The sequence below is a fragment of the Cryptomeria japonica genome, chromosome 1, assembly GCF_030272615.1.
Source record: "Cryptomeria japonica chromosome 1, Sugi_1.0, whole genome shotgun sequence".
Taxonomy (NCBI): Eukaryota; Viridiplantae; Streptophyta; class Pinopsida; order Cupressales; family Cupressaceae; genus Cryptomeria; species Cryptomeria japonica.
Genome location: NC_081405.1, coordinates 168,160,778 through 168,188,069, shown reverse-complemented (window position 1 = coordinate 168,188,069; position 27,292 = coordinate 168,160,778). Strand labels below are relative to the sequence as shown.

The window sequence follows — 27,292 nt, the reverse complement described above, 5'->3', positions numbered from 1 at the left end:
TTGAGGAATGAACTAGCAAAAGATTCATTTCTTACTATATTCAAATAATTAATACAACATCAAACTATCACAAATAAAATTTTCAGAGAAAAATGTAATGATACATATCAAAAATTGCCATCGGAACATGGAACGTCACCTCCTGAATACTTGCAGATGCCTCTCCATCCTGTGAAGCCCAGGAAAGATGGGAGTTCCTGAAAGCACCTATGTGCTAACTTGAAATTTAATCACCCATGCACCCACATAAGGCTAACAAAAGCCTCCAGAACCCTTTCAATTCTTTTGTATGGTCTCTTTAATGGAGTCTAATAAATTTACATGTGTACAATCGTAATAATATTTTAAATAAAATTAACCTGTTGCATATTGATCTGTACTGATACAGATTCAAACAAGCTCAACGTCTCTCCATTGTTCCAACTTTCTTCTTTCCAGACACTTCACTGTTAAGGGCACACAATTACCAGTTGATTTTGACCAATTCCACGAATCATCATCACTTATTGATTCGATTATCTTTCTTTTTCCATACTTCATATCATCTGCCATTTGAGGAAGCACTGCCTTTTTCACCAAATCTATAAATGCAAACTGGTGACGTAAAACAAGACCATACAGGAATCCACTTTTATTCTATTTATAAGACATCAACCACAGATCTTAATGAATAGGCCAAATGCATCCTGATACTGCGAACATCTGATTACAGCCTCTTTTGCCTCCACTTCTGGTCTACCGTTGTCAGCAAAAACCTCCTGATGTTAATATTGATCTCGATGTAGTTGGTGCTAATCCAAGTGCATAAGTAAGGCACTTTCTGTGATTTACTTCTAGGTTCAAGGTTCGATAACCTGGAAAATGTAAAAATTTTCATAGAAACAACATTGAATTTGATCAGAAGGCTTCCTATTTGGTATCAGAAACTTTTGAAGAGACTGCCTTACATTTTCAGCAACTCTACATTGCAGTAGTGATCCCCTAAACAGATCTAACAACGATTGCAACAGACAACACCCATAACTTGTATATAGAACTTGAACCATATACAACTATATATGGCTTCGAGACTATATTGGCAACCTCTGGCTAACATCTACTCAATGGGTTTGTTAGAAAAAAGTTAGAAGACCTTGTAGATGTTACAACTGTGAAGTAAATAAATGGGTGTATTATTTACTATGCTTGAAGTACTTGGCAGTGGACAATGTGGCTCTTCAGTCGATTTCTTCCTGCAATATTTGACCACAAATTTGTCACAAATGTTTTAAATTGGCCTTTTCCAGCAATGGTTTCCCAAAGCTGACCATTCTTTGCCACATCATCAGCTTTTGTCACATCAACTACTGTGATACTCATATTGTTTCTAATTATACAAAGTTTCCCATTCAAGGGAAGTAGAGCCGCTGCCTCCAAAGCACGGGAATTTCCCAGGTGTAGCTTGCTATCTGCATACTTGCTCCATGAGTCGGAAGAATTATCATAGACTCTCAATTTGCAACCATCCCTGCAGTCCAAAGCATATAGCTGGCCATTGAGAGAGACACTGGGATTGCGCCAGCCTTGAACCATGCCATCATGCACTGGGGACCAGTGATTGGTTGCAGGAACATACATTTCACTCATGACTTGACGCTGAGATCCAAGACCTTTCAAGAACCATCTTCCTTCATACACAACTCCAATGAATGGAACCATGGCTGTACTCATGTCTGAAATAAATGACCACCTATTCTTATTGGGGTCATAAACTTCTGCTGACCTCAAGGTCCGCTGGATTCCTTCACACTCTCCACCTGCAACATACAAACAGTTGTTTATTACACAGGAACCAAAGAAATGTCTCCTCCGTAACATGTCTGGTGCCCGGTGCCATTTATTGGTTCTTGCACTATAATAGACAACTCGTCTCATTGATCCCTTTAAGGGATCTTTACCCCCAAATAAGTAAAGGTGGCATCCACTTAGAACAGCACACCCAAACCCAAGAGCCTCACAATACTCCCCTGGAACAGGTGGAAGAGGTTGCCAAAGCTGGTAGATGGGATCAAACGCATGCCATGATATACGCCCATCTCGATCACGCTTCATCACATAGATCCACTCCTCAGCCATGCCAAGGTTCTTTCTCAAAGAATAGAAAAAGTTTCCTGCCAGTATGCGGTACCATCTCTTGCAGACAAGGCGAAGAGTCCTATGTTCAACACGAGGAACACGGATTAAGCAAGCTATTGCTAAGTCATCAGGAAGACCAGGTATCAAAGCAGATGGGACTTTGTTTTTTTCTCCCCGTATGGCCTTGCCTTTGGATGCTCGAATAGATGGTTTAATGTCTGGCTGGATACAAAGCTTTGATCCTGGAACAAATTTCTTTGCCCCTGCAACAGTTTTAAGGCTTGCATCTACCCTGCAATAGCATGCGGCAGTGTCAACCTGCACCAGTTACAGAATATTGCAATCAACTTTCCCCTCAGCTAACAGAGCAATGTGCATAAGTAAAATCTAATCATTGAAAAACATACACCATAAGCAAGCATTGGCAATATCATAATGTTAGTGTCAATACACAGCTATCAAATGAGCATATTCACAAGTTTTAGTTGATTCTCAACTTTTAAAAAAATTACAGCTACAGATTGATGAAAAAAATGATGGGAACATCTATATTTCTTGCTCAATTTTTAAACAAACATAGAAATTATATCTTAAAGGATGCCATTGTGGTTCCAGAAAATTTTCTTAACAAGACCATATACTTGCAATTTAATTGTGGAGAATTTCCAACTCACCAGGTAAACGTTAAATTTTGGGTGGGTCAAAGGTCACAGCTTCATATCTAGCACAAACAGAAATTTGGAGTGTTTGAAAGAAGGCTTAGCTTACAAGAAACATTCATCCAATTTTTTTACCAAGATGTCAGAAAAGGTTTGAGATAGCCTGACATGCAGGTACAGGCATCACCAGAACAATTAGTCATAGACAACCAGTGACCCTCGGATTTACCTGATAACCAACTAACATTTTCTGTTATGAATAGTTCTGAAGCAATGATTTTGACTGGCATAAATAGGTTTACTTTCTTCTGAAGCCTAGTCGAAAGCAACTGTCAAGCACTGCTGACGATCTGAATTTCCATGATGTCATTTCCAACGAAGAATATACCAATCTTTATCAAAATGACAGAATGCTTACATATCATCACCTCCATAAAAGTCAATCAATGCATTGTATTCTTACTTATACAAAGATGCATGAATCCTCATAACACCTCCTATATCACATCAGTCACAGCAAAAGTCACCTTGCCCCCTAGGTCTTACACAAATGACCCAGGACAATTGAGAAAAATATTCACATATTCAAACCCTAGCCACTTTTTTTTTTATCAAAATGCATCTCTCTAAACTTTGAAAAAAATTGTTACTCAGGCCTTGGTGAAAATAACCATAATCTATTCTTCATCCTTGCAATTAATCGACTCCATAATCTGATTCTTCCCCTCTCAAACGTAGTAAAACTGCAAATAATATTTTCTTGTCCTTGCATGGAGTCCAAGATTCTTGGTCAAATGAACTGTATCTTGATATGTGGCATCACAATCCAATGGTTCTGTTGACCAGTTGCTTCAATTCAAAAAATTTAAAGACTCTTCCTAGCCACTTTGCTTCACATCCTACTACAAGTACTACTTTGAATTGTTTCTATTGATGGCAATGGGATAGTTGATTGGTTTTTAGTTTTTACTTAAACCAAGAAATAACTTCTAATCCAGTATTTTATTTTGAAGTCTAAACGAGATGACTTCCTATCATCTACACATCCTATACAAGTATTCCTGTAATTGCTTATATAAAGAGTATTCCTCTCCTTGGTTAATTAACAAATTACCATTTCATGGTATCAGAGCAATGAAATTCTTTGGCAAATTTTTTATTAATAAAATTCATGGTTTTTCCCTAAAACTTTCTAATCGATTTTTTAAAAATAAAAATCGTAGTCTGTATTCTGAGAAAATCGCACCATTTTTTTTCAAAGCAAATTCGCCGATTTTATTTTGTGAAAAATGCAAGTTCTCTTCTGTAAAAAATGTGGGCTATTTTTTCACTCAAAAACTGCAATTTGTTTCCTTTTTGGAATTTGTGGGTTGATTTCAGAATTCACACGAGCATTTTCTTGCAAACGGCCACATTTTAGGTTGGATTTTTAAATTGTGGCTGAAACTGCTGCGTTTGTCTCTCTGTTTGAGCGCTACGATTTTCTTTAGGCTGTCTGAAGTTCCTTTTTTGCAACGACTCTGTGTTTTTCCGCAATGATTCAAGGTTTTTTTCAATTCTTGCCTATGACAGGTTTCTGAACCTCCAAATCATGCAACCTCCAGCGTTTCTTTTTGTGTCTCTTGGGTTTTGCCAGACCACATGAGGTTCTTATTTTTCCCGTGCAACCTAGCGATCTGATCATGTTTTCTGCTCACAATGGCTCTTCCTTTTCTGCATGCCTGAAGGGTTTTTTTGCCGGGTGAGGTTTTTTGGGTGCTTCTATTTTTGACAATTTTATTTAAAATCATGGGTTAATTTTATGCGACTAGGGTTTTCTGCTCGAGTTTGTGTCACTAATTGAGCTTAAGTTTGGTTGTTGATAATTTGCAACGCATGGTGATCCATGTAGCTCCCTGGACAGTACTAATGTCATTATTTTATTAATGACTACACTATGGCATAAAACTCTTGGTCATCGACAAAATACCTCTTCTTAGCATCATTAAGGTTGTCACTAAATTGAGAATCACTCTTATAGCTGTCCCGCTTACATCACAATCCATCTGAAATACTTTTGTAAAATCCAACAAAGCTAGCATGGGCTTTTTGATGACCTTCTTTAGGAGTTCAAAGCTCTTATCTGCTACTGTCGTCAACTTGAACTCTTTCCTATCCCCTTGCATAGTCTTGGTGATGGAAACATATCGTTTTAAAATTTTGAATAAATCTACAGTAGAGACTTGCTAAACCATGGAAACTTCATACCTCATGCACACTCCAAGGCATAGGGCACTCCACCATTGCTCTTACCTTTTCCAAATCCACTTGCAGCCCCTTTGGTGAAATAACAAGCCCCAAATACACCAATTTCTCCTTCATAAAACTGCATTTCTTAAAGTTAATTAGCAATTCCTCCTCATCAAGCTTTTGCAAAACATGCCTAGCATGCAACAGATGTTCTTCCCTACTATTGCTTAAAATAAAAAAGTATCATTAAGGTAAACAATCACAAATTTCCCAAGAATGGTCTCAACACTTCATTCATTAGCCACATAAATGTGCTAGGTACATTTGTCAATCAGAAAAGCATTACTAGACACTTAAACATGAGCTGAAAGAGTAAAGGAAACCAATGGCACTAACACAACTAGTACTATACATGAGCTGAGGCTTTCTTTGATCAATCCTCTTTCCAATAGCTCTCATACTTGTTTGTTCACCTCCTCATTTTCTATAGGGTCAATCCATAAGCAACTCTACTTCTACAACTCCTTGGACACAATCTTATCAAATTCTCCTAGCAACGCCACTTCTACAAGTACCTCATTACTATCAACAACTATCCCTACTTGCAATGCCTTATGGACTATTGCAAAACATAGTTATTCGTGTTTAAACTCCTTCAAAAACTATTTTCCAATCACTAGCAGTGTCCTGGGCTATTCTCCACCTCTTCTTCCTTGGTTGCCAATGATATAAAATTATGTTTTTGGCCATTCTTCTCCAAAGTGTAAGTGTTTGCTCTTCCATAATGAATTGTCTTCCTAACAATTTGCCATCTTCCTAAGAGCAAATGACACACATCCATAGGCATGATGTCCCACAACACCTCATCCTCATAGGTGCCTATTCAGAAATTCGGTCAACATTGTCGATCAACTAAAACTCGTTATCCTTTCTGCAACCACAACAGCTTGTATGGTGTTGAGTGAGCTCTCTGTTGATGTGTTTTTAATGCACATGCAAACACAGAATAAAATACCCAAAAGTATCTTATCCTCTCTTGAACATAGTTACTCAAATGTTGAAGATTTGCTTAAGGATCACTTGAGATAACTCCAAGGTTCTTGTATGTCGGGTCAGGACGTCTGGATAAGCTCAATGGTTTTGTTGGAATCACAAGGGGACTTACGTTGAATTGTTGAATGCTTAAATCGCTGGAACTTAGATTCTAACTATTTGCTTAGAGAATAAAGAAAGAGCAAAATGCATGTGGTTTAGGAAAGCTATTCTAATCCTAAGAATGCAAGAAAAGAGTGAATGATTCGATGGAATCCTACTGGATGAGGTCTCACCATCAAACTAAACAATTTGACACAAAGCTCAATGCAATCTTCTAAGGGATAATTCAAGGAATTTCAAATCATTATCATCAAACATTGATCACCATTCAACTTAATGCATAAACAATGGATGTATAACAATTTGAAGTAAATCTCATATCATTCCAATTGACCACGCAAGGCACTCTTACAATTAGCAAGAGGCTAGTGGTATGGACTAAACGGATTCCACACAAATGTATTCAACAAATTCCTCCACTCAATCTAATCAACGTGAAAGTAAATTGAGAAGTAAAGACCATGCAAGTTGTTGAAGTAACAAATCAAATTCACCATAACTTCACTGAAATCAATTGTTCTTTACAACAAGGTTTTGGCAACAATCTTTGCCTTCTCCTAATCTAACTTCTATTCTAATTGCTATTCACTATTCTATTCCTCTATTATATTGCTATTCTCTTACTATTATTCTTCTATTATTAACCTTTACAAATGAAGAGCTTGAGCTTTATATAGAGAGCTCTTTAAAATGAATGGCCATGATCAAACTCAGTCAATGGCTAAGATTTTACAATGAAAACCCTAATTAGGGTTTGCTACAACAAACTCTCCTTAGCCAATGAGAAAATTACATTCAAATTCAACACTGAATGTGAACCAATTGAAAATGGGGTAGGTGCCTCGAAGTTTGTGCCCTCATGGACGAGCTTGGTTCATTGAATCCAGACGTGCTGATGTGGAACTCCTTGATTTGGTGAGTGGTAACTAGGATGCCACTTCTACTTGCTCTTGTAGACTTGATTCATCATCATGAAGGGATGTTGAGAGATATCTCTTGATACTCAACATTTCAAGTTCGCTCAAAGTAGTGGTGATGGGAAGCATTGATGTAGTTGAGTCATTCCTCCATTCTCGCCTGCTTGCCTTGGGGTGATTGTACGATTTCTCCTTCGCACTCCTTTGATCTCTTCATGTCTCCATGGTGCGGTGAGTGTTGAGATTCCTCTTGGGCAATCTCGTGCTTGTAAATGAAGTTTTCCCCTTTGCATGGTGGTGTAAATCTTACAATCTTCCTCCTTTTGCTTTGCAATCACCATCCTTGATGTTTTTGTATTTGCTAATGAAGTTTACCTCTTGAGGACATCTTCTTGACCTTGACATTGAAATTCCTTCCTTACGACACTTGTTTTGATCCTCCTCCAATGTGATCCTTTTGATTTCTTTCTACAAAACAAACAAATGATCATCAAATACACATGATATATAACTTCCTAATTTGATATAATTTCTAATTTTATGTGGTTTGCAAGTTTGATAAGAGGAGGTCGCTCCTAAGGGTGGGCAATGGAAGTAAATTTCACTCGGACTAGGGAGCACTCAAAGTTGAAATCGCTCCAAAAAGGAGCACTTGAAGTTGTTTTCCAAAACGAAGTTTCACTCACTAATGACAATTCAAATGCACTAAATCACACTCATTTAAGGCTTAGGGGTGAATTTGCTCCAAAGAAGGAGCACTTGAAGTGACCCTCAAATTTAAGTCTTGGTCACTATCTTCCTTCATGACAACTCAAATGCTTTAAATCGTACTAAATCAAAGGCTTCAAAGGCAAATTCGCTCCAAAAGTGATGCACTTGGAAGTGAAATTTCAAGTTGACACTTAACTCACCTTTGCTTACTTATACTCACTTTTTCAACTTAAAATACATCAAATCATGCCCAATGTGAGGTCTTAGGAGTGATTTCGCTCTGAGACTTGAGCACATGAAGTAGAATTCGCTCCTACTAAGGAGCACCTAAAGTGGATTGAAACTTTGACACTTAGCGTTTTCTTGTTTACTCTCCTTCATTCCATCCATTCGAGTGTTTCAAACTAGGCTCATGGTGTATTGTAGGATCAATTTCGCTCTCAATCAAGAGCATTTGAAGTGAATTTTGCGCCTATTGAGGAGCACTTGAAGTTGCCTAGATACTTGACCTAATTGATGTTTCATTGCATTCCTTGATCAAATTGAGATATTACACAATGACTAGAGGTTGTTTAAGTGACTTGAAGGGTTTCTTGTTTCTTTCCTGATGTTCAATATGGCCTTTATCAGCCTTCTTTCCCCCACATCTATCGCTACATCTGCACTATCACCAACTTGTCCCATTGCATCAGCCCCTTCATCTTTACTCCCACTGTCCATCATCTCATGTACTCCACCTCTTCTCCTATTTGCTTCAAGGGCTTCTATTCTGGCCTGCAATCCCGTCATAGTTTCCAACACCTCATCAATCCTACCTACAGCTTCTGCTGCTACAACAACCTCTGCTGCAGCAATCTGCCACTCTCCTCCTGGGAAGCATCTTACCACCCTGAATCTCTCTCTTCTCAATGCAATTCTTCTAGCTGTGATCCTCCTTGCTTCGAGGGCACGCACCCACATTCACTGCTTGTCGCATTCCTTCCAACCCTAGGACAATGTCAATGCTCTCTTTGCCAAAGTCAAACTGATAAACCACTCCGATACCACATTGATAGCGACAAATGCTTGTAGCACCAAAAATAAGTCTACAACACACTCTTACAGTCAGAGGAAAGGTCGTATTCCTGATAGCAACTCATGCAGCCTTGGGGAAATTTGAGTTATTTCTTGCTGCAATTTCATTGTGCACCCTGACATGTAGCAGGTTGTCTTATGACTGCTCCATCCAGTTGTTGAGACTCTCCCTTAGCATACCTGTGGCTGTAGATGAAATAAAAGAGCATACACACACACACACCTACTGGCATAAAATAGGCACTCACATGCCACAACACACATATATACAGAGAAGTACACACATGCAATAACTCACACAGCAATACTGATTTGCAAGTATACAACACACCACGTGATAGGACCCAAAATCACTCATTTACCATGACATTTAAAAGGGCAGCTTTAATGGAACCTTTCTTCATTTTATTATTAGAAAATTATCCATGGTTTTAAATACACTTCATGTGGATTTCAGAAAAACTGAGTAGTTAATTGCGAGTTGCAAGAAAAACTGAGTAGTGAGTGACCCTTACCCTGTTTGAGCTTTGATATTTTCATGTTCAGCTGTTCTGTACAAAAAGGATAATCGTCTAGGCTCCTTAATCCTTCCTTTCTTCTGTCTTCTCTTGTTCATGAGGCCTTGGCTGATGATTTCTTCTGCAGCGAAAAAACGATTGTCTTCTGCCTCTAATCTTTCTCTCTCTGTGTTTCTGCCTCCTCAAAAAAATCCCAAAATCTAGGCCTTTCCACTTACCTAATCACATGCTACGGGATCCAAAATCTGTCATTAATGCTACATCCACCTCCTTCAAATTCATTCCTGCCTAACAACACTCCTCAGATTACCCTTCCAGTGCTGCTGTGTATTAATGCAATGGAGAGGAGTTGGTAGACCACCATAGTTTTAAAACTCGTGGACTCGCCACGGACTCGCGAGTCCATGGAAGCCACAAGTCGACTCGCCAAGGACTCGCGAGGCGAGTCCTGGCGAGTCCATCTGAAAGACTCGCGAGTCTTTTGCAAGGACTCGCGCGAGTCTTTTGCATGGACTCGCGAGTCTTTCAGATGGACTCGCGCGACCCAGAAAAAATGTCATGCAAGCTTTAAAATTGAGTTTAACATGTGAAAAAATTTGGTCTCTCCGTTAGGATTCATATATGGAATATAACATTTAAGTATAAGTGACTTATACTTTAAGTTATATACCATATATACTGTCAGGATGTTTGAGAGTGGTTTCGGACCTCCAGGAGTTATAATGCAAAATCTAGTTTTTGGAAGATTTTTCAATTTTCCAGACTTAGTCAGATTTCAGGATCAGGAAGACATTCCAGACTTAGCCAGATTTCAGGGCATTTGAAGATCAGGATGACATTCCAAACTTTAAGTTATATTCCATATATACTGTCAGGATGTTTGAGAGTGGTTTCGGACCTCCAGGAGTTATAATGCAAAATCTAGTTTTTGGAGGATTCTTCAATTTTCCAGACTTAGTCAAATTTCAGGATCCTTCGGCGATGCCCCTTGACCCCAACTTGGGGGCGTTGCCCCCAAACCCCCGTCGAAAAATATAGGGGGAAATTGCGCCGATGGAAGTAGGGAAAATTTAACCTCCGAGTCTGATTAGGCTCCATATAAAAGCATAATTAGCATTGAAGAAATCTTGGTATTATACATTTTAGAGTTGAAAGTTTGAAACTATGAGTATGTGACACATGTAATGTTTCAATTATGGCTCTTATGTTCTCTAAATGCATTAATTTCTTTATGTTTTTTTGTAAAACTACGGTTTTTTTTTTTGCCGAGTCCTTGCCGAGTCTTTCACGAGTTTGAGTCCGAGTCCAAATTTTTGGTTTGCCGAGTCCGTGGCGAGTCCGAGTTTTTCAACTATGGACCACCTTTTCCAGCCAAACAGTTGGTAGGATTTTAAAATTTCAAAATACAATAGAAATATTCATGGACAGCTCAAGGGATGAGTGTCGCATGGGCAGCCTAGGGAGATGACACCCATGCATCAAGGTTCAAGCACCAGCATTAGCCCTAGAGTTTGCAGACCAGGATTCTATTCAAAGCACTGAATGATGAAGAGATAAAGGGCCCAATTTTGAATGAGATGGTGGCAAATGCAAAATCCATAACTGATAAGCAGCATAAGATATGGCACAAAAAAAGGATGCACTCCCATGTCTAATGGTTGGATGGATAGAAGAAACAATTCAAATTTGGATCCCTCGGTGATGGTTGCTAATAGCTTGGAGGCATCTTCTTTGAATATAAAGAGATGGTGGCTCCTATGGAATGGAGCTCTAGAAGTTGAATTTTCAACATATAGCATAGACAGTAATCAAGTGAGTGTCTCATAGTACAATGAAGGGGCATCTTCGATAAAACATTCAACCTTGAGATCCAATAGGCTCTAGAATAATGAAAAGCTATGTTAGTGGGTTCTCCTGAATCTCTGATCCAAGGCCAAGTCCAAGCGAGTACACTGCTGGGTTCACCCAAGGTCTCTCTAGTAAACCTTGGGTGCCCATGAGGACCCTAGGCAAGCCCAATAGAAAAACCAAAAAAAAAAACATTTTTTTTTTAATTTTGAACAAAAAAATGCCAAATACCTGATTTCACCTTTAAGTGATAAAATTGTGAAAATGTCGATTAAGGTTTGTGTGGTTTCAAAGGCGTTGCCCCCAAACCCCCACAAGGGTCTGCCCATCAACTTCCCTAAGGGTGTTGCCCCTAGACCCCCATGAGGGTTGCTACCCCTCAACCCCATTGGGTTCTCCACTCCCTAACCCCCACTAGTTATTGGACCTGTCACATAAGAAACTTGATTACAATGAAGGGGTGACAAGGAATTGGGATCTAACCCTTGAGTGTGCTGACTTAGACATTATTGTTGCACAACTTGCCAAAAATCTCTTTAGATGAGGCAGCTTCTACATATGACATGGCTAATGTAAGTGGCATTGTAAATCATTGTGGTTCAAATGAAATCAATCCAAATGTTGACTTTGATGCTCTTGATGAGGAGCAATATGAAGATTATTGAATATTGATAGTAATTTTTATTGTGCATTGACATTTCACAAATCACTAAATTATGAATTTATGAATATTTTGTTTACTGGCAATTATGAGTATCATTATTTTTTATGATTTACGATTTACATACATGCATGAATGCATACATACATACTAGTGTTCAACCGAGTTTCTTGACAAAGGGACGTGAGGACAAGGGGATGGGTTTCGGAGATGGGGACACCAAGGGCCTAAGTTTGGGGATGGCAGGGGGGCAATGACAGGGGGGTGGCAAAAGTACATATAGTACTTGAAAAATTAGTTATAAAAAGATGTGTAAGGAATAAGTATAAGAATTATAAATGAAACTTTGCCACACTATGTAAAGTTTACACTAATAAACGTTAAAACATGAAAATGGTTGCATTGAAAATTTGAAATTTGAAAATTAACAATGGTGGGCACAGTTCTAGAACTTTGGGAGCAAAGTGCAAACCAGGATTACGTATAAGAACTGCAAATCAAACTTTGGCATATAAGTGAAGGTTAAAGTTTTAAACTAATAAACATAAAGAACATGAAATGATTGTATAAACAAAAAGAATGATGGGAGGGGGTTCAGATTCAATGGGGTAGTGCCCCTTGCAAGGTTCTTGATTGTGGCTTTGACTATGAATATGACAAGATTTGCAACAAGAAGTATTATGTAGATTTTTATGATCGTGATTCATCACTGGCCTAATACTTGCTTAGACTTAAAGTTTGATGGGGGTTTGAGGGCAACACCAAAATGAGGTTGAGGGTGGCACTCCTTGCAAGGGTTTGGGGGTGAGAGAAGAGAGTGAGATAGAGAGAGGTAGAGAGAGGAGTTTGAGGAAGAGTGATAGGGAGAGAGATAGGTCTAGAGCTCGAGGGAGATGAAGAGAGTGAGATAGAGAGAGCAAGAGAATACTAATAGGAGCTTGCCGATTAATGAAATTTGACTAATTTTAAAAAATTATAAATCTTCTAAAACCTAGAATCTGCATTGTAACTCCCAAGGATCTGAAACCACTCTCAAACATCCTACCAATGGATACATGCAATATAACTTAAAAATATAAGAAAGGAAAAACACATATTGAAATGTGACTTAAATATCATATTTCATGTATATATTCTGATATAGAGAATTAGACTGACTTGAAGACAAGGATGCCATTTTCACAAAAAATTTACCATTTTTTCCTTTAGGATTGTGTTTCTAAGTGGGGGCTATGGGAGACTCCAAGGCTTCCCCAAGTCGGTCAAGGGACTCCTAGGAGTCCTCGAGACATCTCAGGGACATCTCAGTGGCATCCTGACAGCTGTGGCGGTTCAACGTGGGGACATCCCTATCCTGAAAATGGGGTGGAAGGGGGGGGATGCATCCCCATGGTACACTAATACATACATACTTGTATTTGTACCCGAGGAAATATGAACGTACCCAAACACTTAACCCATCCTCACCAACTACTAGGACCGACAACTTAGACAAAGAACAAGGTTGACAAGTAGCTCTAGAAAAACACATTCAAGTAGTTCAAAACATAAATAAATCTGAAGTTGGGTAGAAAAAATGTTCACGAGAAGGCAAATGTCATTGGAGAACACCTTAGATAAGTACTTGTCAAGATTTGCATTAACATTGCATTCCCCTTAACTAAAGATCTTCGCTGCCAATCTAAGTAATAGTGAGCGAAATCCCAAGCAAAGTGTTATTAAGAATAATTCTTAAAGAAATCCCCAATCAGCACTATTATCTAGGAGGCAGAACATTGTAAAAAGGACAAGATTGTGGTTCCTAAGTAAGTCTAGAAACTCTTCGATTAAAGTGATAATGGGACACCAGCTATTCAAGGATATTATCCTTAAGCCTCTTTTCTAGAATGGTTGCACTTTGGATATGTGGAGCATACTCTAGAAAGTTGTAGGCAATCTGCTCTCAGACTTTGATCCTAATCATTTTGCTTCAATATTCTTTTAACCCTTAAGCTAGTTCTCTAAAAAAGAAGTATAAGGACTATTTTGCTCTCCTATTTTAAGTTTTGGGGCTTCCTTGCATCCCTATAACTCTCCATTGTTTAGAAGCTAACTTAACAGTTTGCTCAAATTTGCCTCTATATCCAAGTCCAATTTGTACCTAACCTGGGTACATGGTCCAATCCACAGCAAATGGAGCAAAGTGGTTAGGAGCCATCCATAGCAAATCAAACCATAGACCAAGTACAAAGCGGATCTTGATCTAGGGGCACCAAAGCAAACCAGTAAGTTAGCTTTCAACGTTTCAAGCAAGGATGAGTTACAAGAATGTGAGGGAAGCCTCAAAACTTAAAATAGGAAAGAAAAATAGGGTTCTTATGCTTAGCTTTTTCCTGAAGTCCTAACTTAAGGGTTCACAAAACATTATAGCAAAGTGGTTAAAATCAAAGTCCAATGAGCAGATTGCCTACCAACTTTCTAATGTACACTTTGTATATCCTAAGTGCAATGCCCAAGCAAACCCAAGTGGGCTTTGTCATGCCCAACCTACGCTAGCTCTAAATCATACAGCTTTTTCTGCTTCTTCGTACTTTTTTTTTGTCACATTCTACAAAAAGAAAAATGCAAATAAAACCTCCACAATATAGTATCTCTCATAGCAGCAAAAATCGTTTGGGGAAAAACCAGCAAACCAAAAGTATAAGATTTTCTGAAAAAATGGGGAAAACTTGGATTTTGAAAAAAAAAATGTAAAAAAATTGTAGAAAAAGAGACAAAAACTATTTTTTTAAAAAACTTAAGGGCATCTCCATTGCATAGAGATATAGAAAGCAAATAAATTAGAGTTTAACCCATGAATTGTAGAAAATATTTTTTTGTTATTTATATTCATATTGCTGATTACATAGGCAATTATTTCAGTTAACTTTTTAAGAGTGCAGTCATCAAATACACCAAATAGTTGTCTAAGTCTGAGATCAAATATTAGCTAAGTCTATGAAGTAACTGAGATCAAAACTTATCAGACAGCGATCAAGCTATTGTTAGGAAATTAGTAAAAGTGGAAGCCATTTTGAACTGATCGAAGACTTTCATTGTGATTGAGGCAAGGAGTTTTATAGGGTTAATTCAATATTTTAGAAAGCTTATGTAATATTCCCACTTTGAAATAGGATTTAATAGCAAATAATAATAATAAAATTAAAATTAAAATACAATAGAATATAATTATATAATTCAAATTTAATTAAGTTAATAAATGGTCAAAATTAACATAGAATGTTTATTATGTGTTGATCAATATATATATTATAATTAAATAAATGAATACATAAATAATTAAAAATGTAAATGATTCATAATTAAATTAGTTGTTAAATTAATAAAAAAAAGTTTATTTAAGGGTTACGATTCCTATAAGGAAAATATCATTCCCAGTGGAAAGACGTGACTCAAGAATAAGTCACGTCTCTCCCCAAACTGCCATGCCTTTTCTTCCACAATAAAGAGGAAGCATTACGTGGAAAGGAGGGTATCCAGTGGTAACGAGGGGCTGTCATGTGGTCATAGGACCCATGAAGTCAAGGAGCCAGTTACAATCTCCCTGCCAGTCTTTCCAAGACGGAGAAGATAATTGAGTGTCTGAAAAAATTAAGGTTAGAAGGAAAGCATAGGGAGATTACCCATCTAGCAAGGGGGTTAGAAGCAACCAGCCCTTGGATTTGGTAGACAAGCAGTCCCTTGCTCTCCTGTTTAGCCTATAACACTTTTTCTTTGTCTGCATGTTAGTGCTGATAGTTTAGGCTAACCGTAATGTGTGTATGCTTGTAGGTATGTGTCTATCCTTGTGATCGAAGGGTTATCCATAATCAAGCTATTGGTAGCAGGCTTAAGGCACTGTACCGGTAGGGGACATTACAAATGTAGTTGACATAAACAGCTTATTGTTATATTTGATAATATTTGTTATCTACTGAAGTGTTAATTATTTGTATTAAGTGGGTTGTCACTCTCAGGTAGTTAGGTCTAAATCAAGGTGAATCCCGAATGGGGACATTACAGCTTATCAAATCATATTCCACAATTGCAATGCTTGATATTCCATAATGGCAATTGGTAAGTCCATTATATGGGGTAGAACTCAACAAAAGACATTTGTTTAGTTGAAGTAAAAGATTAGCAAGCCACTGGTTTTGGCAATACCTAGCTTGCAACTACTATTTTAGGTGGAGACAAATGTTAATGATTATGTGTTGAAGGCTGCTTTATTACATGTAAGCTTGTTTGTTACCATTCATATTTATTTCATTGAGCACTTTGAGTATATTGCTCATATAATGAATTCTGTGTCTTTCTCTAAGCAAAATTTAAATATATTAATTCTAAACTAAAAATATTAATTATATATTAAAATCAAATATATACATTATAAATTTTACATTATTTTTAGTTTATAATTTATTATATAACTACTAATATATATTAATAGTCTATAATAGTTTAAATTTTAATTTAACTACTTTATACTATTAATTATAAACTATATGGGTTCACTCCTTCCCCACCAAAGCGTCATCTATATTAGTGCATAATAGTTATAATTTTAAAATTAATGTATAATATTTATATTTGTTCGCATCAAAATCCATGGCTGGGCATGAAGAGAGCATGGGTCATATCAAAGCTGCTATTTAGAGCAAATTCATCAGCTACTTCAACACAATCTCACATGCCCCCGTGATTTAGGATAATTGAGGCCCTTTCAAATTCGGTTGACTGTCATTGCTCCTCTTGCTCCTTTGTCTACGGTTCTTCAGAGGTTGGAAAGAAAACTAAGGGACAAAATAACAAAATATTTCCATGCCAATTCTGAGTTGACTTCCATCTTGGAATTGGCCCTATTTCTAAGTGATTTCCAAATTTTTCAAGGGTTTCGTGGGTTTTTGCAACGATTTTTTCACCTGATTTTTGCTGTTATTGGGTGATTTGAACACAATTTAAACATGAAAAATCGTTGAAAAATGGGTCAACAATTTTTCCAGGTAAAAAATCTGCTGGCTCCACGATTCATGATTAATCAGGTTATAATCGCAATTTTTTGCAGATTATTGCTTCTCTTTCTCTATTAACAGAGAGGGGGGGACTTGCACAAATGGTACTATTACAATAAAGAAGCTTAAATAAATGTGGCAAGGAGGCCATCATTCCTTGAAGCTTCTCCTTATTCTACTTACTTTTCCATTTAATTATTTTCCATCCAATGATAATTAATGAGTATGTGCGTAAAAATGTCAATGTTTAAGATGTGTTATTTTTAAAGTGTTCAACACATTAGTATCATGAAATTTTCTTCTTTTTCTAACACTCTTGGTGAGCTCCACACAAAGGGGATTAAGCTATTAATATTAGGCAGATCATATTATAAAGAATTAGGTTGTTTTGTTTATTAAATATATGTTACGTGGTTATCCCAGTTTTAGGTAAAAGTATGTATATATTTATGATATTTATATATTTTTAAACAAATGTGCACAAAATGTATAGACTCAAAAAACATTGCCATGCCTACAAACCCAGCCCAAACCCGAACCCAAACCCAAACTCAAATCGATAACTTCGTTTGAAATAAACAAAATTTCGAAACACATAGGTCAGACTAGCTCATGGAACTAAATGAGCACTACCGGTATCTACAAAGTCATAGGAGATTCCTATGCCACTTTAAGGTTTAACGATGGTTGGCTTGTGCAAAGTGGCTTTAGAACTATTGAGTCCTATCAGTGTGTAAGTAGTTAGCTGAGCTCTATTGTGCATCGACAACATCTAATGGGCAAAAAATTTTACTAATTTGAAGAATCAATGTAAATGGGGGATTCTCTGACCTCTGGCTCAGATATTGTCAATATGCTCTTTTGTGTAAGTAGCTAGCTGAGCTCTATTGTGCATAAACCACACCTAATGGACAAAATCTTCAACTAATTTGAAGAATCGATGTAAATGGAGGGCTCTCTAACCTCTGGCTCAGATATGCTCAATATGCTCTTTACTGACCAAACTACAATAGACCTAGGTTACCAATTCACTCGGATAAAGGCCTTGATCCCAGTCCTATACATACCCAATATGGGTCCCTATGGATTCCCACAAGGTGTCCCCGAGTGTACCTGGGCTTGCAAGGGTACAATGCAAAGCATAATTAAGTGAACCCACATGTGCTTGGGTGACCCAAGGCAAACTCAAGCAAAACCCAATGCCCAAAATAAGTTTTTTCATTTCAGATCTTGTTTTACCTCATCTTTTAAAACAAAACACACAAACCAAATACACTTGCAGAACTTTCATTTTTGCTTGTTATTGTACATATAAAGTTGAAGAATAAATGAAGGTTCTAAAGAGGTTGGACTGTCATTCCTACACATGTACAAAAGCCCATTTGCTGCCAAGGAGATTATGTAAGAAGATTCTTGGTTTTTTCTTTATTTTTTCTTCTACAAACAATCTCGTTTATAGTTATTCTTATTCTACATTTAAATAAGTTAGGCTATATCATTTTTTTAAACGTATTTTTTTGTTGTGAAAGGGCTTAAAACAACCATTTCTAGCTCCCTAGGCCAACCCTCACTTAAAACAAATGCAAATTCACCCTTTGGAAGTATGTTAACATGATACGGCAAGTTCCAAGTGGTGGGGGGATATGTTTGGGTTTGCAATGGGTGTAATGTCAAATATATTAGCTCAGGCAGTTGAGTGAAAGCCCATATGATTGCCTAGGCAAGAAGATTGCATCTGAACCAACAAGAAGAGTGTTGAAAAAACATATCAGAGAGTAAGAACAAGCAAAAGGAGCAATTTCCTTAGAACAAGTCATGCCTTGTCAAGTGAGGATCTTGTTTAAGGAGGCCCTGCAAAGTCCACAACACATAAGAGAACAAAGAGCTCATTGGAAAAGAATTTTTAAAATGAATCCCAAGAGATTGCCAATCAACATAATGCATGATGTGTCTATGCAAATGGTTTGTCCTTCATTGTTTTTTGGTCACTATTTTGGCAAGAAATGGTGAAGATTAATGAGGTTTCAAATGGATACAAGAGCCCAAATTCTGAGAGGGTGTGTAGCACATTAAAAACAAACAAGATGAGAATTAGATAAAATTCATTGAATCCCATTAGAGATTTGTGGATTGAGATGAGGGTCTCCATAATTTTTTACGGATGGTAGGATGTTAAAAATTGACCCTTGATAAATGTGATTGTAGTATCTCCTAAAGGGGCAATGTTTTTTAAAGCCATGGATTATGAAGGGCAATTAAAGGATGCACAATTGATTGCTAACATCCTCATACACTCCATGTAAAACGTGGGGCCTAATAATGTTGTCCAAGTCATAATGGACAGTGCAAAAAATTATAAAATGGTTGGTTTGTTAGTTGAGGCACATTATTTACACATCTTTTGGACACCTTGTGTTGTCCACTCGGTCAACTTTATGCTACAAAAGATGGGCAGCAAAATTGATTAAATCAAATAGGTGTATGCAGATGCTTAAGAGATCCTAATGTTCATCGCCCACCTCCACATGTGCAGGCTATATTCAAATCATTCTCAAACTTGGAGCCGCTGAAAGTAAATGAAACAATACAATTTTATGTTTCATTTTAGTAATTTATTTTTTAAAAGTTAAAGTGTGTTTTCTTCTTTTTTTTAATTTTTTGTTGTTAAATAGGTTGTTGAGACATGATTTGCCTCCAACACAATCGACTTATATGAAACTTGAAGTGTTGGAGATTATTTCTAACATGGTTATCAACCAGCTTTTGTCTATATGGAAGCAATCCAACACTAAGAGGGCAACAAGTGTCAAGAACATACATGATCCTAAACACTTGATGGGATTGTGTGGAATATCTTCTTAGAATCCTAAGCCCATCATGAGTATGATCATTTTACTAACATGGATAAACTATGCTTGAGAGAAGTATATGATGGCATCGACTCAATGATTGAGAAGATGAAGACCATTATAAATTAAAAAAGCCAAATCCTAAAAGACTTTCTTCAAACAAGTGCACTAAATTTGTGTTCAGCAATGGAAAAATGAATCACCCCGCTACATCTTGTCTTTCATTGACTCTAAAATACCACAGCACTAAGGTCCTTTCTTTGTCAAGGAGGACTGCACCACAGAGAGATGTGGAAGTCACTGAAAGATACAAGCTAGCATTTGCAAGACTCTTGTTTAATAATAATGTGGTGCATGCAACTGTGAATGAGTTTGTTGATTTTTTATAATCCAATGGTCAAAGTATTTTCTCTCTTGATGACATATAAGAAAGATGCTCACAATTGGTGGTACCTCCATTCAAAGTTTTATCGTAAGTTTTTTGTTTCTTATTTGAAACTCTCTAAATTTTGAATTTTGAATTTTTGTTGTTCTTTTTTCAAGTTTGCAGCTTAATTTTTATTTTTCAAGTTTGTAGCTTAATTTTTATTTTTCAAGTTTGAAGTTTAATTTATAGAGTATAGTCTTATATCTCTTAACTCTCTAACTTTGCCTCAATACGCTGCCAATTAGTCTTTATGTGAGCAGAATTGAAGTACATATTCCTTCATCCACTCAATAAAACACAATCAATTGGCATCAATAAAGGCTAAGGTAGTCTACGTGCATTTCATCTTGCATTTTCTTTTACACAAACAAAATGACTACAAGGGGCAACAAAGTTATGTGATTTAGGGCAAAAGAAAACTGACTCGGATGCTACTACTGCCCAACAAATTGAATTTTTTGACAAGTCAGATAGCCAAGCCATTTGTTTCTTCTAATCCACCTATACAATCTATTGTCAATGATGACAACAAAGACAATCTTTATGAAGACCTATATGATGCTGATTGCTGATTTTATTATTTTGATAATGAACAATAAATATCTATTATGATATTTAAGTCTGTCAGTTTGACAAGTTAAATTATAGCAGTATTTTTAATTTTTATGGTAGTTTTGTTTATTATAAGCATGTTATGCGGTATTCTGAGCTTATTCCTGATTTAGGCTGCACAAATGTATATATTTATGATTTTTATTTGTATGGACTTAACCAAAACGAACCGAACCTCAATTTTTTTGTCATATCAGCATACCAAAACAAACCAGTAACTTAGCAATAATCTCATGCCTCGCTTATTGGATCTTTTCACATTGGAGGGGCGCCCTTATTTATGATCCAACAGCATCATTCTGTGCAATATGGAAACCACCTCAGATTTTAGTAACAGAGTATACAGAGTATCCCAGGGGCAGGCTTGGATTTATTCACTAAGATGGGGAGCAATTTGAGTCCAAGGCATGTAGAGCAGTCTAAGGATAAAACTGTGGACACCCACATAGTCAACATCACAAGTCTGCCTACACAAGAAGGCATTGCTGGTTCAGACCAAACACCTCCTGCTTTCATAAAGGTGTCTGGCAATCACAGTTCCATCCCCACTGGGGCTGCCCTGGCCTTGGAAAAATTTCAATCTTGAAATGTTGATGAACTTCTGCTCAGCAGCAGAAAAGCTGAGTTTGGGCATGAGATCATTCGGGAACTTTGGACTCAAAGCAACTCTTTGGAGATATATTGTCATTAACAGCTTCAATTTCAGGATCTATATAGGAGCCTTTCAGAAAACCATAATATGCATGGCTCAATTTTATTCACACAGAACAGTCCAACACTCTTGTGAAAGGGTTGAAGGGAGGGATCTGGTGTGCAGAATCCTTTGAAGAAGTGAAAGTATCTGGCATACCAGCAGTCCATACATTTATGCATATGAGCTATCCTTGAGCTTCTACAGATTGCTAATTAGTCCAATTGTGTTTCTAACACCGCTTGGTTGGATGATAGAAAGGCAGACACAAAGTCTACTTTTGGGAGAATCTTTCCTAGGAATGAAACCATTGTTTGTTACTGATTTTCCTTCCTCACGATGAGCATGTCTCCCAGATCTAGCTAAGCTTGTGTAATTTCTGCTTGAATGTGCATCAAGCCTTGAGGCATACCCTATAGTTAGCCGTATTTCCATAGATATAGGTAGGTGGTACTGCAAAGCTTGCATAATTTTTGAGGCTGAATCTTGAACCTGTGATATTTCAGGCAGGATATCCTGCAACTTCTTCTTTTTTCCGGCTAATCCATAACACAGTTTTTGCCTTTCAAATAAAATTTATTAAAAAGGTTTGTTAGCAGAGCAAGCTGATTGGAACTGAACCTCATCCGAATTTACTCAAAGAGTCAAACCACTAAAAATAAAGACCAAAAAAAAAAAAAAAGAATGTTAAAATGAATGAACCTAGCTAGAACTTAATTCAGAATAGAGGTAGTACCATGGTGTTTCAAATGACTAGACAAAGCAGAATGAAAAAGGAGCAACTTGTCATTAAACACACAATAGCGAGAACTTAATTTCGAGTAGAGGCAGTACCACAATGTTCCAAATGACTAGACAAAGCAGAAAAAAAGAGGAATAACCTGTCATGAAACACACAACCACCCAAGATGGAGAATTCCTTTTCTCTTTTAATCAAATGGCCATCTGTCCTTCTCTACCCCAATCGTCATTTTTGGTGGTGAAATTTCTATAGTGATGAATCTGAGACTGAAGTCTAACACTAAGAATAGATATTTGTTAATTTCCTTAGATAAAGCAGTCAATTGTTTCCAATTCAACTTAATGCATTTTTAAGGAGAAGCAAAACGAAACTACTGTATCAAAGAAACCTGAAATGAATTTGTGGTTATGCATAATGATGTCCTTTCAGACCTTTTTGCAAACCTTCGCAATCTTTCTTAATATCTCAAACTTCAACCAACCTTCCCCATCTTGAACTTCCTAGACTTTAAGATACAGTAACTGGAAGACCTCCAAACTTGAGCACTACCGCCTCTAAGAATTGTTCAATGTTGCGCCGTTCTTTAGAATCACATAAGTCCTCAAGAGATGTGTGCCTATGAAATTTGCTGGATCATTGCCCTACATTTTATACATCTAAAGATAACATTTCAAAAAGTAGTGGCATACAGATAACACACCGGGGCACTAATCGGGGAGCTCACTCTATGCCCCCTTCCTATAAGTGAGGTTAGTTAACTTTCATCATTGGGTCTTAAATCAAACGCAAGGGATTCAATTTTAAGTGCATAAATATTGCGCAATGGGTACAGATAAGCTGTCCCATGAAATATGAGTGCTATGATAAGCCAAAATGCTAAAAAGGAGTTATTCAGTTTGGAGGTTCGCTGAAATAAATCCTAGATCAAAATATTGCACTAAAAAGCATACTATTTGCTTTCCCAAAATGTAGATCCCTATGCTCTGATTTGAAAATTAAGGGTGGGAAAACTACAGAGATGTTCAGAAAAGGTACCAGTTCCAGAATCGCAAACTGGATAAAATCAAGACATATTGTATTCATAGCATATCAATTCAAACAAGACCCCAATAAAGCATTTATATGTCAAAGTCAGAGGCCGATCTACACGCTAAATTTCATGACCCAAGACGATAAAATTCATCAGACTGCAATCCAGCACCCGTAGAGCAAAAGGGCTACACCAAAACATAAAAGCTCCTCAAATTGTAGATTAAACTTTACTTGATCTTACCAGAGGAGGCTGAATCCCACGCTGCATATTAGTCTCTGTCACCTTCATTTGATACCAAGCAAAACCCAATTGCATTCAGAGCAAGAACAGCGCACCCATATGAATCTCACCAACTACCAGCCCCATTAGAAGCAGATCAACATCCGCGCTGCCCTTTAATGACCCACAAGCCCAATGGCCCAAAATGATTAATACTCAGCCATCCATGGCCCTATATACATTTTTTAATCCACACCATCAACAGTAATCGTATTGCATTGACCTTCAAATAGCAGATGTGACACTTTCCCCCTTTCCAGACAGATTTACACCAAGTGGGTGTGCGATATATACCATTCAGGGACAATAAAAACTTTGGGTTGTTATGAATTCTGCGGACTTGGATGAAATGGGTACCCAGATTCCAGTGTTTGTCAGAGAGATCAGAGTTCAAGAAAGGCAAATTGTAGTGGACAATGGGCACATATCATTGAAGAAAAAGCAGCAGCAACAGCAAAAGTAAAAACACCACAGCTAAGTACTTTTTTTTAATCAGGTGGGGGTAATCATAATGTTTTATTTGTTTCTTTAAAAAAGCATAACTCTTATTTGTCCCCATTCAGACCATGGCTTCCATGAAACAGAGAACCCATCACTGCCCTAGATTTACGTCATGGAAATGCAGGCCATCAATCTACACATAAAATCCTCTCAATAGACCTTGGAATAGATTGGCATCATCCATTATTAATATACTTAATACACAATGGACTTGTTCCTAACCACCACTTTATTTTACTGTTGTCAAATGAATTAAAGATATGCATTTAGTGTTTTAATTACTTAGCAACATCAAGAATCTTCCCTGTAGTTTATTTAAATAAGAATTTTCAGTTATCTCATTTATACTAGAGGTTCTTCTAGGTACCTACTTCCCATTTGGTCAACTTTTCTTTCGTAACTGAGATCACATTTTGTTTGGGATCATTTGTTTCCATGTATTCTTGATTCAAGAAAGGACAATGATGCAGACTACTGATGTTGCCTTTGATAATTGCCTTGGGCCACCGGAAAAATCAATACTTTATCTTTTACATATCCCCCCTTTAACTGTGTTTAAGTTTGACTTGGATTTACTTCTTACGTGCTTCATATTTTATTCTCCTCCTCCCTTACCAAACCCATCACCATGAAAAGGGTTATTTTTGCTAATTAGGTATGGGAGATATAATGTGGGTCAACTATGAAGTCTTGGCTATATCTAGTTGGATTCTTCTTTCATTAATTCTTTAGGTTGAAGGATTATTTTTATATACAAATTTTGAATTTTATGTCATCTCTATGAAATGGTAGTACAATGTTTTTTAAGTAATATATATTAATAATATTAAATAATTGATAAATACAAATATTTATCATGGAGAATTAAGGAATGTGGTTTAAATATTGATATAAAAATAATGTAGATCAACCATTAAATCTTGCTATATGTAGTTGGATTCTTCCTTCATTAACTCATTAGGTTGAAGGACTGCCCTTATATACAAATTTTGAATTCTATGTCATCTTAATGGAATGATAGTACAATGTTTTTTAAGTAATGTACATTAGCAATATCAAATAGTTGGTAGATATAAATATTTTATCATCGTGAATTAAGAAATGTGGTTTAAATATTGATGTAAAAATAATGTGGGTCAACCATTAAGTCTTGCTAAATGTAGTTGGATTCTTCCTTCATTAACTCATTGCGTTGAAGGACTATCCTCATATACAAATTTTGAATTCTATGTCATCTTTATGGAATGGTAGTACAATGTTTTTTAAGTAATGCATGTTAGTAATATCAAATAGTTGATAGATACAAATATGTATGATCATGAATTAAGAAATGTGATTTAATATTGATGTAAAAGTAGTTATGTTGATAATTCTTGAAAGTACTAATGTAAATCATCTTTATGAATTGTAGAAAAACATGTGTACAATATATAGTAATGTTAGTGAGGTACGACATCCCAAAAAAAAAAAAAATGTAATATTTAGTAAACAAGATTATAGGTATTTGTTCATGTTGACCATTTAATAACATGTCTATGTGTTGTTACTAATTTCTAACGAAATAAAACATCAACATCTATTTTCTATGCAAAGATGAATATGCATGCATAACATGTAATGATAAAACAAAACACAAAATACCTTATGTATAGATAAAACAAGTGTCACCTAGTGACTAATTACTAGCTCATTTCAAGTAACCACACTAGAATCAACCTGTGGAAGACCAAGACTCACAAATTAGAATCCACTTATTAGAAACCGCCATTAGCTCATTTCGAGCAACCACGCTAGAATCAACCTATGGAAGACCAAGAGTCACAAATTATAATCCACTTATTAGAAACCACCTAGAAGTCAATTGTGGAAGACTAAGAGCCACAACTTTGAATTCCATATTAGATGTCCCTTTGGGATTTGAACTTTGATCTCCACAATGAGAACTCAATGTTTTAACCAATAGAACACAACCCCTTGGACAAAATATTTCAATTTTAAAAATAAAACATAATAAAAAGTGATTTCTATATTTAAATATCTTGTACAATTTGAGTGTTATATCAATATATTAATTGGCATTAGTATAAGTATTAATTTAAGCATATTTATTAACATAATAAAATAATTTTAAATATATAAATAACAAGTTAAATAAATTGTCAATGGGGTTGTGCTCAAATGGCAAGGTCATAAAGTTCTCAAGATGGAGATCCATTTTCAATTCTCTAATATGACATATTAAGTAAGAGTTCCAAGTAGTGGCTCTTGGACTTCCATTGTAACGTATTAGTTGAATAAAGTTGAGCTAGCATTGTTTTTGTTTTGTCATGTCACTTCAAAATCACAGGTAATGTGTAATATATTGCAAAAATATTGTAACAATTGTGTTGGTGAATAAAATTAAGGTTCCCACGATAGAAGGAAGAAAGCGCTAAATTTATTACTTGTGGACCATCACATTCAAAAGGGGGTTCCAATCTAATAGCTCTAGTCATGAACCGGCAAGGATTGGGACTGAGAATTTTGATTGGGTTGGGTTTTTGATGATTTGAATTAATCAAACCTCTTTTGTAAATTAAATTGCTAAAATTAGGGTAAAAGTGTTGGAAATTGAAGTAGAAATGCATAAACAGTAAGCTACATTTGCATGATTGAGCCACAAACCTAGATCTAAGCAATGCAAGCGAATTCGGACCTGCTCCTAGAAAGAGCCCCTAAAATGTCGAGACTATGGTGGTGGTTGCCCTGGTCCTCCGAACTTTTCGTACTCCAAAGGGGGATTGATTCGTCGTTGCAAATAAAGCTTATCCTAAAGATTACATCTCCTTACATGTTCTTGCACACACTAGGGAAGGGAAATAGATTGGGAATAGGGGTTGCCTTAGGTCAAACCCTAGTTTTGGAATTAACCATATAATAGAAATGAGATCTGATTAAATTATTGTAATGGAAAAGTTATCCTTTTGAGGGAGATGTTGAATAATGACTAAAACACAAATGATATACCTCCTTGTGAAGTTTTATTTGTCTCCACACAAAATTAGGGTTTCATGAAGTCTTCAATAACATAGAACATGAATGTTGACTCCAATGCTTGAATCTTGACTCTATCCTTGCTCTAATTCTTGAAGGAAGATTGATTGCTTGCTTGCTTGAACTTGAATGCTTGATTGTTTGATGTCAAATTGAATTGCATGTGTGTGTCCCTTCAAATGAGAGGGGTAGACCTCTTTTTATACTT

The 27,292-nt window shown here is 36.5% G+C and overlaps 1 protein-coding gene across 1 annotated transcript; it reads right to left on the bottom strand.

Moving 5' to 3' along the window:
- Window positions 1–24,279, bottom strand: LOC131042618 (F-box/kelch-repeat protein At1g55270). Its single transcript, XM_057975930.2, has 2 exons — window positions 23,512–24,279; window positions 1–2,433 (listed from the first exon to the last, which is right to left on the bottom strand). The coding sequence occupies exons 1-2, from the start codon at window positions 23,584–23,586 to the stop codon at window positions 1,180–1,182; spliced, it is 1,329 nt and encodes a 442-aa protein (XP_057831913.1). The 5' UTR covers window positions 23,587–24,279; the 3' UTR covers window positions 1–1,179.
- Between the last annotated feature and the right edge of the window lie 3,013 nt (window positions 24,280–27,292).

What these genes read in the sequence shown, in the direction of transcription:
- LOC131042618 (XM_057975930.2), bottom strand. Translation starts at nt 23,586, where the DNA reads ATGCAATTGGGTTTTGCTTGGTATCAAATGAAGGTGACAGAGACTAAT. An exon ending in GTGGGATTCAGCCTCCTCTG is followed by an intron (nt 2,434 to 23,511) that starts GTAAGATCAAGT and finishes TAACTGGTGCAG; the next exon opens with GTTGACACTGCCGCATGCTA.